The sequence below is a fragment of the Solea solea genome, chromosome 1 (assembly GCF_958295425.1).
Source record: "Solea solea chromosome 1, fSolSol10.1, whole genome shotgun sequence".
NCBI classification, from domain to species: Eukaryota; Metazoa; Chordata; class Actinopteri; order Pleuronectiformes; family Soleidae; genus Solea; species Solea solea.
In genome coordinates, this window is record NC_081134.1 from 18,073,829 (window position 1) to 18,084,671 (window position 10,843).

Here is a 10,843-nt window from a genome sequence, read left to right on the forward strand (position 1 = left end):
GCGGCTCTTCCAGGAGCGCAGCGCCGCCCAGAGGAGCCCGAGACCCCGCTGCTTATTGGACAAAAGTGGCTTGAAAGCGCAGAGGGTGATCCCCCCCCCCTCTGCTGCTCGGCTCTGGTTGGTCTGGCAGGAGTCTCCGCGCTTTCGTGGACATATAAAGGAGGGTTTGCGCTGTTTGAGTCACACTTTCTCTGAGTTTGTCAGAAAAATCTAGTAAAAATTAACCATGTCAGGAAGAGGCAAAACCGGCGGAAAAGCCCGCGCCAAGGCAAAGACTCGCTCCTCTCGTGCTGGACTCCAGTTCCCCGTCGGTCGTGTTCACAGGCTGCTGCGCAAAGGCAACTACGCTCACCGTGTGGGTGCCGGCGCCCCCGTCTATCTGGCCGCTGTGCTCGAGTACCTGACCGCTGAGATCCTGGAGCTGGCTGGAAACGCCGCCCGCGACAACAAGAAGAGCCGTATCATCCCCCGCCACCTGCAGCTGGCCGTCCGCAACGACGAGGAGCTCAACAAACTCCTGGGCGGAGTGACCATCGCTCAGGGCGGCGTGCTGCCCAACATCCAGGCTGTTCTTCTGCCCAAGAAGACCGAGAAGCCCGCCAAGTCCAAGTAAACCACAACAACTCCACAAACAAAAGGCTCTTTTAAGAGCCACACACTCACTCTGAAAAACTGCTCATCCTCCTTTAAAATACAGCAAAACTGTCAATGTTATGTTGATGTTTATTAATAATGATATATAATAAACATCAAACAACATATTCCATTCACAATATGTGATTGATGATGTCATGCATCATTTTATATATACATCAAATACACGTACCCACTGTGTTACTGTAGTTTAGTGAAAATGTAAACGCATTAACACTTGATTCAATCATTAGGATGAGACTGATACAATGAAGAGGGAAGTGAAAGAAACAATGCAACACAATATACATATACATTATACATAACATAAATATATACGTGCAACACTGTCATGTTTCTCTCTGCAGCTCTGTTGTGTAAGTCATTTCAATATTTGTATTAACAGGGCACAATATACGATTATATGATACATCAAATGTCTGATGTGATTATGAACACAATGACTTTCTAAACCATGTAATAAACAAATATTACATGTTTTACTTGTTACTTCGTCTCTTCAGTTATTACAAATGTGATTATTCTGAGGTCTGATTGTAAATACAATGATGTTATTTGTTACTTCTGTAGTTAATAGTGATGTAGAGCACATGATACTATAATGTGCTGATACTATAATGTATCATGTAGAGCACATGATACTATTGCTATAAGATTAGTTTCTGCTATAACATTCGTTACCTTTGTACACTGGAGCGCTGTGATGAAAGAATTTCCCACAAGGGATTAATAAAGTATATTCTATTCTATTCTATTCTATACATTGAATAAAGCAATTACTACTTTGCACTTGTAAAAAGAATGAAGAACATGTAAAAACGACACAGAGCAAAGTAAAACACACAACTCATCATGATAATAATCCTCATGAAGATACTGAAGCAGAAATGCAGAATGCAGGGGCGGTCCTAGACCATTTGGTGCCCTAGGCGAGCTTGATTGATGGCGCCCCTTCCCCACAAGAAAGTAACTCATGTCCAAAGAATTGCACATTTATTTAAACAATTATAATACAAACAATATAACAATATGTGCAAAAGAATAAACCTGTTCAATTCTAAATATACAAAAATTAAATTTTTAACTTTAACAGTAGTGCAACATCTGTGAACAAAAAATGCACACTAAAGAATCAAATCAAAAAAATAAACTAACAATAAAACATTGTGTGCAAAATTAAATACTGTTAAATAAGATTCATATAACCTATTAATCAAAATATAATATAAAAAATAAACAAATAAGGTTCAAATTCACCCCAAGTGAATAGAATAATATATTCTACTACACACACAATATCACACTTCATTTACAGTGCCACCTTTCTGGCCTTCCTTGCCGCAAAGTCACCTATAACCTCCTGGTAGGAAATCTGACCACCAACCTCATGGTTTATACTTCTTGTGGCCAGACCACTGAGGCGTTCTTGAGCAATGGTGGATCTTAGGTTAATAGACATTATAATTTTAATACTATATTTTTTTTCTCGCCACGTATTTTGGCGCCCCTAACTAGATGGCACCCTAGGCAAGCGCCTATGTTGCCTGTAGGAAGGACTGCCACTGGCAGAATGTTACTCGTTTCCGACTAAATCATAGTTAGGATTAGTTTCTTGAATAAAATGTATCATGTATTTGTTTCTTAAAAGGTCTCCAGTGTGTTTCAAACAAAGACAACACTATCTCCCCCTCATCCAACCACAGTGAGAGATTGAACCAATCACAGGAGGGGGAGCACACAGTGGTGTTTGCATGGAGCCTTTATAAGTAGAGTCTCCTCCGCCTGCTACGACTCATTCATCTGTTTGAACTGTGTCAGGATGCCTGAAGCCGCCAAGTCCGCGCCCAAGAAGGGCTCCAAGAAAGCCGTGACTAAGACCGCCGGCAAAGGAGGCAAGAAGAGGAGAAAGAGCAGGAAGGAGAGCTACGCCATCTACGTGTACAAGGTGCTCAAGCAGGTCCACCCCGACACTGGCATCTCTTCTAAGGCCATGGGCATCATGAACTCGTTCGTCAACGACATCTTCGAGCGCATCGCCGGTGAGGCGTCTCGCCTGGCTCACTACAACAAGCGCTCCACCATCACCTCCAGGGAGATTCAGACCGCCGTGCGTCTCCTGCTGCCCGGTGAGCTGGCCAAGCACGCCGTGTCCGAGGGAACCAAGGCCGTCACCAAGTACACCAGCTCCAAGTAAACACACTGCTCGGACTGCAACAACCTCATCAACCCAACGGCTCTTTTAAGAGCCACACACTTTATCTAAGAGTTAACATGATCTTTATACAATGTGAATAACATTTGTCTGTATTAACCTTCACGTCCTTTCATTTGTTTACTGTAAAATGAATGAAAATGTTACGGGCGCTGATTAACGCAAAGGCAAATTAGGCACGCGCCTAGGGCCCGATTGGCAGGGGGCCCAGACAGATGGACAATCAAAACCTAAAAATGACTTGGTCCGCGTTTCAGGACGATTTACACTCCTCGTCCTGATGAGGTGCCGCTGTCAGGGCGTAGCGAGGACAGTCTGCACCGATCGACAGACGGGCGGGAGAAGCCGCAGCAAAGTCTAGGCGGGGGTTCGCTGTAAACCACCTTCGCCCTGAGCCCTTCCGAGCCCTTCCAAGATCTAGAGTTGGTCGCGGCGCACCACCGGCGGAGGAAATTTCATTTCCAACTTATGTGTGACACTGTTGTATGTTGAAGTCGGCATCAATTCATGAACAAAACTGTTGAAATATGGAGATTAAAGGTTTCTGCCCAACAGTTATCTCCAATACATATTGACCTAAATGGATTTGTTAAAAGACTATATATTTTTTTTAATTATTTTTTTTTTTTAAACAACCAAAAACTGACAAACTTTTTTGAGTTTTCGTTGACTAAAATTGGACTAAAACTATCACATATAGAAATGAATGAAACGTGACTAAAACTTATAAGCGTTTTAGTCCAAAAGACTAAATCTAGAATGGTTTCCAAAAACAACACTGCACAGTACACCATCCAGAGAAACATCCAGAACAGTGAAGAAAACTGCTGGACAGTCCAGACCAGGAGCTGAGCTTCTGAGTGTTGAATACCAGAAAATGGAAAACAGTTGATGCTTGTCCATGAAAATAAACCTCTTTACCATAAAGCACAGTTTCCCTTACTGCTGTATATTTGACTATTCAATTTAATCAACACATTTAATTAAGATTTTCTGCCAAATGCAATAGCTTACAACATGTATCTTATTTGCTCTGTTTACATAGCAATGCTGACACCCATTGGTGATTCACTGGTACTACTGCCTTAATGACACTCGCAATGGATAAGATAAGGATAATTTATTTAATAGCATAGCAATAGGGCCTTGTAGTAACGTATAAATACGGTAATAAAAATCACAAAATAGTCTCATAGACTGTTTAATATACAACACATGACTTATTTTGGCATACAAAGAACCAACTCGTAACCAAAGATTAAGCTATGTAAAATGTGAATTAACTTTTATTAGTAACTTTGGTAAGTTTCAGATTTCAATTCATAAATAACATCGATGGAGGGGGTCCCAAAAAATACAGTCTGCCTAGTATAGTCCATTTATTTAATCATGCACCTTACTGACGTCATTTAACGCCAGTTTGTGAATGAAACACAGAAACTGGCTGAGGGAAGAAAAAGGAGCGTGAACCAGAAATCAGGTGACGTTTTCCACACAAACTACAAATGATAATAAATGGTCATTAATGTTGTTCAGTACCACATAAGAGGTTTAGGAAAAGTTGCCATATGTTGCATTTATAATGGTAGGACAATATTTTGTAATACATGCAAACTTGTCTTTCTCTGAACGAGGGATTGTCTGAATTATCTTATCACACTTGAGGTTAAGATATAACTAGAGCCAGAAATGAATTAATTTTGTCACAGTCCAAAATACAGGATTTGATTTGTTTCCTGTTTTTCCAAAAACAGAATTTGAAACTGGTGACATCAGTAAACTGTCCTAACTGAAGAAACATAAGTTACAGTCAAGTCAGTTATTAATCATTTATTACCAGAGACATTGAATGTTTACTTCATTATTGATAAAAATCAACAAAGATATATCTGCAGATCAACAGTGAAAATGCACTTAGAGTTAGTTTTGCTGCTATTTAAGATACAAGCAACACATATACTAATCATTTATTATGAGGTATAGAATGTTGTTGTGTTCACTACACAAACACAAATAAAGTCATTGTTATTAATTTAAAGCAAAACTACAGAGTATTTGTATGTAAGTATTGATATGTAACCAGGTCAATATTTTCACAGTAGAGACCTGCAGAGAGAATCATAACAATGTTCCAAGAACATGATCCAGACAAATCACAGCTGGAACAAACTGTAGAAGATGAGGCGTCATAATATTATTTTGTGAAATAATAATAAATATGTAGTTAAAAGACTGAAGATGCAGATTATTTACATCAAAATATAAAAGTATTGAGAGAGTCATCACTGCCTGAGGTTTGTTGTCATTTCAGTTCACAGCTGTGACAGAAGTGTGTGTGTGAACTTCAGCATGAGCCTCGGCCACCAGCAGTGTGTTTGCTGCTGCACAATAAGTGCACTTTATTACACAGTGATCATCAGCAGCTGCTTGTTTTGACTCGGACTCTGTGAACAAACGTGTGCAGCAGCCGAGAAACAGGTTTTGGTGAAGCTCTGGTGTTTTTCACCTGCTTTTAGGAGAGAAACGAGTGTGAAAAGCCGCCGAGCAGCGCTGCTCACCGCGGTGAACAGCTGAGGTTCGTTTGCTCCACAAAGAAAACACAGAGAACATCAGAGCTCTTCATGACTTCAATATGAAGAGAGACCAGTCCGCTATGGACTCCGTTCACTGTGAGCCTCCAGCTCCTCTCACACACTCATTGAAACTCTTTTGTGAGTGAAGAGAAAACACAAGTGTCCCGGTGTTCACGCTGCACACAGGAGCCGCGGCTGCGTTGAGTCTTCACGGTTCTCATGCTGCGTTCAACTACCGCCTCCTCTCTGTGTGCTCTCCAAGAATCCGCTCTCTTTCACTGCGATCATTGTCAGTCTGAGCTCAACTTGGAAACCACGAATCATGGCAGAAGTAGCTCCAGCCGCCGCCGCCGCCGCCGCCCCGGCGAAAGCAGCCAAGAAGAAGGCGGCTCCCAAGCCGAAGAAGGTCGGCCCCAGCGTCAGGGAACTCATCGTTCAAGCCGTGGCCGCGTCCAAGGAGAGGAGCGGCGTGTCAGGGGCCGCTGTCAAGAAGGCTCTGGCTGCCGGAGGCTACGATGTGGACAAGAACAAGGCCCGCGTCAAGATTGCCATCAAGACTCTGGTGACCAACGGAACTCTGGTCCAGACCAAGGGAACCGGGGCCTCCGGCTCTTTCAAGATCAACAAGAAGGTGGAAGCCAAGAAGCCAGCACAGAAGGCTACTCCTAAAGCCAAGAAGCCCGCCGCCAAGAAACCTGTAGTGGCCAAAAAGCCCAAGGCAGCAGCAGCTAAGAAGCCAGTAGCTGCTAAAAAGTCTCCTAAGAAGGTGAAGAAACCTGCAGCGGCCAAGAAAGTAGCCAAGAGCCCCAAGAAGGTGGCGGCCAAGAGCCCTAAGAAGGTGGTGGCCAAGAGCCACAAGAAGGTGGCAGCAAAGAAGGTGGTGAAGAAGTCTCCAGCAGCCAAGAAATCTCCCACCAAGAAGGTCGCCAAACCCAAAGTGAAGAAGACCGCAGCCAAGAAGAAGTGAGCTGTCCTCACTGAGACATGTCCATCCTGTTCAAAGGCTCTTTTAAGAGCCACACACTTGTGTCCTCAAAGAGCTCAGCCATCTTCTCAATTATTGTTGTTATAATGAATATTAAACCTCAATGAAATACATTTTAATAATGTTTAAACGACATAGTATTAGGTGTAATATAGTAGCTGATGTCTATTTCTGTTAATTGAATATGTTGTTCTAAGTATCTGAGTATTTTAAATATATGCATGTCATTCACAAGATTCTCACTACATCATTATTTATAAATGATAACATATTTGCGTTACTGTTTCGTTCCACATCTCGTTCATATTTTAGTAAGACCTCAGAAGATTAACTAAACTAAAGAGAGACAACGCAAGTAACACATGTGATATTCATTTATTACAAGGTTTATAAAGTTCAGACAGTTCATGTATGTACATAAGAATAATCACATAAATCAAATCATGTGTCACGCAATATCATGAAAACCAAACATTAATATGAAATGTAAATATATATATATATATATATATATATAAATATATATGTTTATTTTGGTCATGACATTTTGATCACTCATCACACAACAGTGCAGTTCACACAATACACATAACCGAAAGGGAAAAGCGGGAGAAGCAAAAGCTTATCTAGTCCCGCCCCCATTATCATCATACATTTCATAGTTATTATTTATTTAAATTTTTTTATGACATTTGACAAAGAAAACATGTTTCAGCATCAGGTAGCACTCAGAGATATAGTCTAGCTCCAGACAGTCAAATCAGACTCCATGTGTGTCTGTACATGTGTCCATGATATTCCGTCGCAAGTGACAGTCTCGACTTGTTGCCTGGCATATTCAACTATCGCCCATCTTAACATATTGAGATCTGTTGTGAAGATAGCTCTTGACCCATTCCAGTACTATGCCTCTGATTCCATATCTCTCCAGTTTAGCTATCAAAATATCATGGTTGATGGTGTCAAATGCTTTTTTTAGGTCTATGAATATTCCTATTGAATGCAATTTCTGATCAATAGTGTCAGTAATGGTTTCCACAGACTCAGTTAAAGCTAGCGCCGTCGAGTGGTTTCTTCTGAATCCATATTGGCTATTATAGTGTCTATTATACAGTGTGTTAAATATTTGCAAAAAGGAATCATAAGCACCATTTACATCAGTTTCTTTGTAGACCTCGTTCCAGTCCTGCCTCATCAGTTCATTTCTAAGTGCAAGCATCCCTTTTTCAGTCCTGACCCTTCTATATATATTTTTGTTCGGTGTGACAGAAGCACACTGTGACAGTGTGCTTCCAGTCATAGATAGCAAAGATTGGCAGGTGGTCGCTTAAGTCATTTATCAGTAGTCCTCTTGTTATGCCTGTACCTATAATATTTGTGAAAATATTATCAATTACGGTCGCACTGGACGTGTAATGAGGGGTTGTAGGCCCATCGTATACATCATATTAATGAAGTCATCAATCATTGTACTTCGTTTCAGGTTGAGTAAGTCAATATTCACATCACCACAGATAAAAACCCTCTTTTGGCTAGTCCCCGAGAACATCCTTAACACACATTCATTGAAATCCTCTATCCTGGAGTCTGGTGCTCTATAAACACAGCTTAGCACTATATTTCTGCCTTTCGTCACACAGATTTCAATTGTCACACATTCCATTACATGTTCAACAGCTTCAGACATATTATGTGCAATCTCATACTCAATGTTATTGTCAATGAACAGTGCCACACCCCCCCGCCTTTATTTCTTCTGTTAACATAGACCAGTTTGTATCCCTCCAGGTAAAAATCTGCACCTTTATCTTTATTAATCCACGTTTCCGACACCGCAATGATGTTGAAAGCATTTTTGAAGTGTTGTAGGTATTCCTTAATGTGGTCGAAGTTGGTGTATAGACTCCTGCTATTGAGGTGAATGAAAGACAATTTCCCATCCATCTCAATCGAGCGTTAAATTGGTCTTCAGTGTAGTACTGGCATTTCTCAGTCATGTTTAGGTATAGATGATTATCCAATATCATGAAAACCAAACATTAATATGAAATGTAAACATGTAAATATATAAATGCAAATAACTATGAATTCAGGATATAAATAAAGTACATCAATGAACTGTATGCACCATCATGGATGCACTACATGTATAAATGTGAAGAAATGACAAAATATACATAACATCTGAATGACAAAATGTCACATGGTAAGTCATGTTTAATTACAATGGTAATAACTTCATACATTGTTTGGCTGTTATTTATATTCTGTTTTAATATCTGGACAGGAAATCTTTGACTGTACTGTATATTTCATTTAAATTGCAAAATGAGTACAAATAATGTTAGGATTTGTATATTTTCTAAAATGTCTGATGACATTGAACGATAAAAACACATTTTCTTCCTTTGATAAAGATAATTAATAATCATGAAGATACTGAAGCAGAAAAATGTTACACGTTTCTGATTGAATCATAGTTAGGATTTGTTTCTTGAATAAAATGTATCATGTATTTGTTTCTAAAATGTCTCCAGTGTGTTTCAAACAAAGACAACACTATCTCCCCCTCATCCAACCACAGTGAGAGATTGAACCAATCACAGGAGGGGGAGCACACAGTGGTGTTTGCATGGAGCCTTAATAAGTAGAGTCTCCTCCGTCTGCTACGATTCATTCATCTGTTTGAACTGTGTCAGGATGCCTGAAGCCGCCAAGTCCGCGCCCAAGAAGGGCTCCAAGAAAGCCGTGACTAAGACCGCCGGCAAAGGAGGCAAGAAGAGGAGAAAGAGCAGGAAGGAGAGCTACGCCATCTACGTGTACAAGGTGCTCAAGCAGGTCCACCCCGACACTGGCATCTCGTCCAAGGCCATGGGCATCATGAACTCGTTCGTTAACGACATATTCGAGCGCATCGCCGGTGAGGCGTCTCGCCTGGCTCACTACAACAAGCGCTCCACCATCACCTCCAGGGAGATTCAGACCGCCGTGCGTCTCCTGCTGCCCGGTGAGCTGGCCAAGCACGCCGTGTCCGAGGGAACCAAGGCCGTCACCAAGTACACCAGCTCCAAGTAAACACACTGCTCGGACTGCAACAACCTCATCAACCCAACGGCTCTTTTAAGAGCCACACACTTCATCTAAGAGAGTTCACATGATCTTTATATGGAATTAATATTCAAATGATTATACACATATGTACATTACAGTCCTTAAGGTTAATTCTACAATCAACGTACTGTAGAGATGTAATTATTAACCCTGGCCTCAAAGTACAAGTGGTACCTCAATCGAATAACATACATCAAATGTAAATGACTTGATTACACAAGTTGTGTGTTGCAAATGAAATGTTTAGTCACTGGACTATTTGCTGCTAGGTTTACATTTGAACATGGTCGAAGGAGCTCCTTCACAACAAATGGAGAGTAAAGAGCAGCAGGATCTATTCTCTAAATGAACCATTGACAAACTCCTTTGAGTGGACAATGTGTGTATATCATAACACATAATATATAATCTTGAACAATACTTTCATTCATGTGCATGTGAACATTAAATTAATCAACACTCTCCTGAAACAACACATCAGGCAGTTGGTGTCTTTCAAAAGAGTTGCCCTAGTTACCAACATCACAATGTTTTAGAAGCATTGGAATATTGGAAATGGGTCTTTAGTTACTTCAATGACTGTATCAGTTCACCCGCATGTGTGCGCACTGCACAGACTGTGCTGCTTCACACAATGATTTTGCCGTAAATATGTCTACTCATTGAATGTTAAATATCTTAATAATTACTACATGTTTTAAATGGTAGTGATTGCTCATCAATCACAAGATCCTCAGTGAAAGCCTACAATTGGTTTTGCTGATGTTATTTTCCCCACATCTCATTTGTCCTTTAATCAGAAAAACTAAAAACTAAAGAGAGACAAAGTTACAAGTAACACATGCAATTTTCTTTAATTGCGAGAGTTATTGTGTTCACTAAAGCCACACAGTTATCAAAATGAAATGAAATGTATCTTTAATAGACATGTTAACTCTTGTTACATATTATAACACATATTTACAGTCTGTCTATTAAGTATTTCAACCAAATTGACTACATGTCAATAATAATACAAAAGTAGTTCCTAGAAGTATCACAAAACACGAGAGACCTGAAGTTATTTATTGATCATTTCATATTAATGTAGTGATGCTACTTAATTATTAATAAACAATAACGATCATTACTGCATCACTGTTCTTTACTCAGAACTTTCATGAATCAAGTTTGAAAGTTACTGAAGTTACCTCACATATTTGAAAGCATCACAATTGTCTATTTGTACATGAACATAAATACAGAGTAGTGAGAGGCTTCAGCAATGATCAGTCTTGTTGACCGATGTTTATTTTTTTCCAACATAGA

The 10,843-nt window shown here is 40.2% G+C and overlaps 4 protein-coding genes across 4 annotated transcripts in view; all 4 read left to right on the top strand.

The window, feature by feature from the left end:
- LOC131471881 (histone H1-like) overlaps window positions 1–6,660 on the top strand; it is a 39,784-nt gene extending 33,124 nt beyond the window's left edge. The window contains exon 2 of the mRNA XM_058648676.1: window positions 6,254–6,660. Within this exon, the coding sequence (XP_058504659.1) occupies window positions 6,254–6,406 (153 nt within the window). The 3' untranslated portion in view covers window positions 6,407–6,660. The remainder of the gene's footprint in view (window positions 1–6,253) is intronic.
- On the top strand, window positions 169–1,133 carry LOC131472033 (histone H2A-like). The gene has a single exon (XM_058648902.1). The coding sequence runs from the start codon at window positions 227–229 to the stop codon at window positions 611–613; it is 387 nt and encodes a 128-aa protein (XP_058504885.1). The 5' UTR covers window positions 169–226; the 3' UTR covers window positions 614–1,133.
- On the top strand, window positions 2,466–3,492 carry LOC131472143 (histone H2B-like). Its single transcript, XM_058649034.1, has one exon. It carries the CDS (start codon window positions 2,474–2,476, stop codon window positions 2,846–2,848), a length of 375 nt encoding a protein of 124 aa, XP_058505017.1. The 5' UTR covers window positions 2,466–2,473; the 3' UTR covers window positions 2,849–3,492.
- Window positions 6,661–9,114: 2,454 nt separating the features above from the next.
- Window positions 9,115–9,566, top strand: LOC131472154 (histone H2B-like). Its single transcript, XM_058649045.1, has one exon. The coding sequence runs from the start codon at window positions 9,125–9,127 to the stop codon at window positions 9,497–9,499; it is 375 nt and encodes a 124-aa protein (XP_058505028.1). The 5' UTR covers window positions 9,115–9,124; the 3' UTR covers window positions 9,500–9,566.
- Window positions 9,567–10,843: the final 1,277 nt, after the last annotated feature.

Excerpts from the sequence above, each read along its gene's own strand:
- LOC131472033 (XM_058648902.1), top strand. The coding sequence starts at position 227 with ATGTCAGGAAGAGGCAAAACCGGCGGAAAAGCCCGCGCCAAGGCAAAG.
- LOC131472143 (XM_058649034.1), top strand. The coding sequence starts at position 2,474 with ATGCCTGAAGCCGCCAAGTCCGCGCCCAAGAAGGGCTCCAAGAAAGCC.
- LOC131472154 (XM_058649045.1), top strand. The coding sequence starts at position 9,125 with ATGCCTGAAGCCGCCAAGTCCGCGCCCAAGAAGGGCTCCAAGAAAGCC.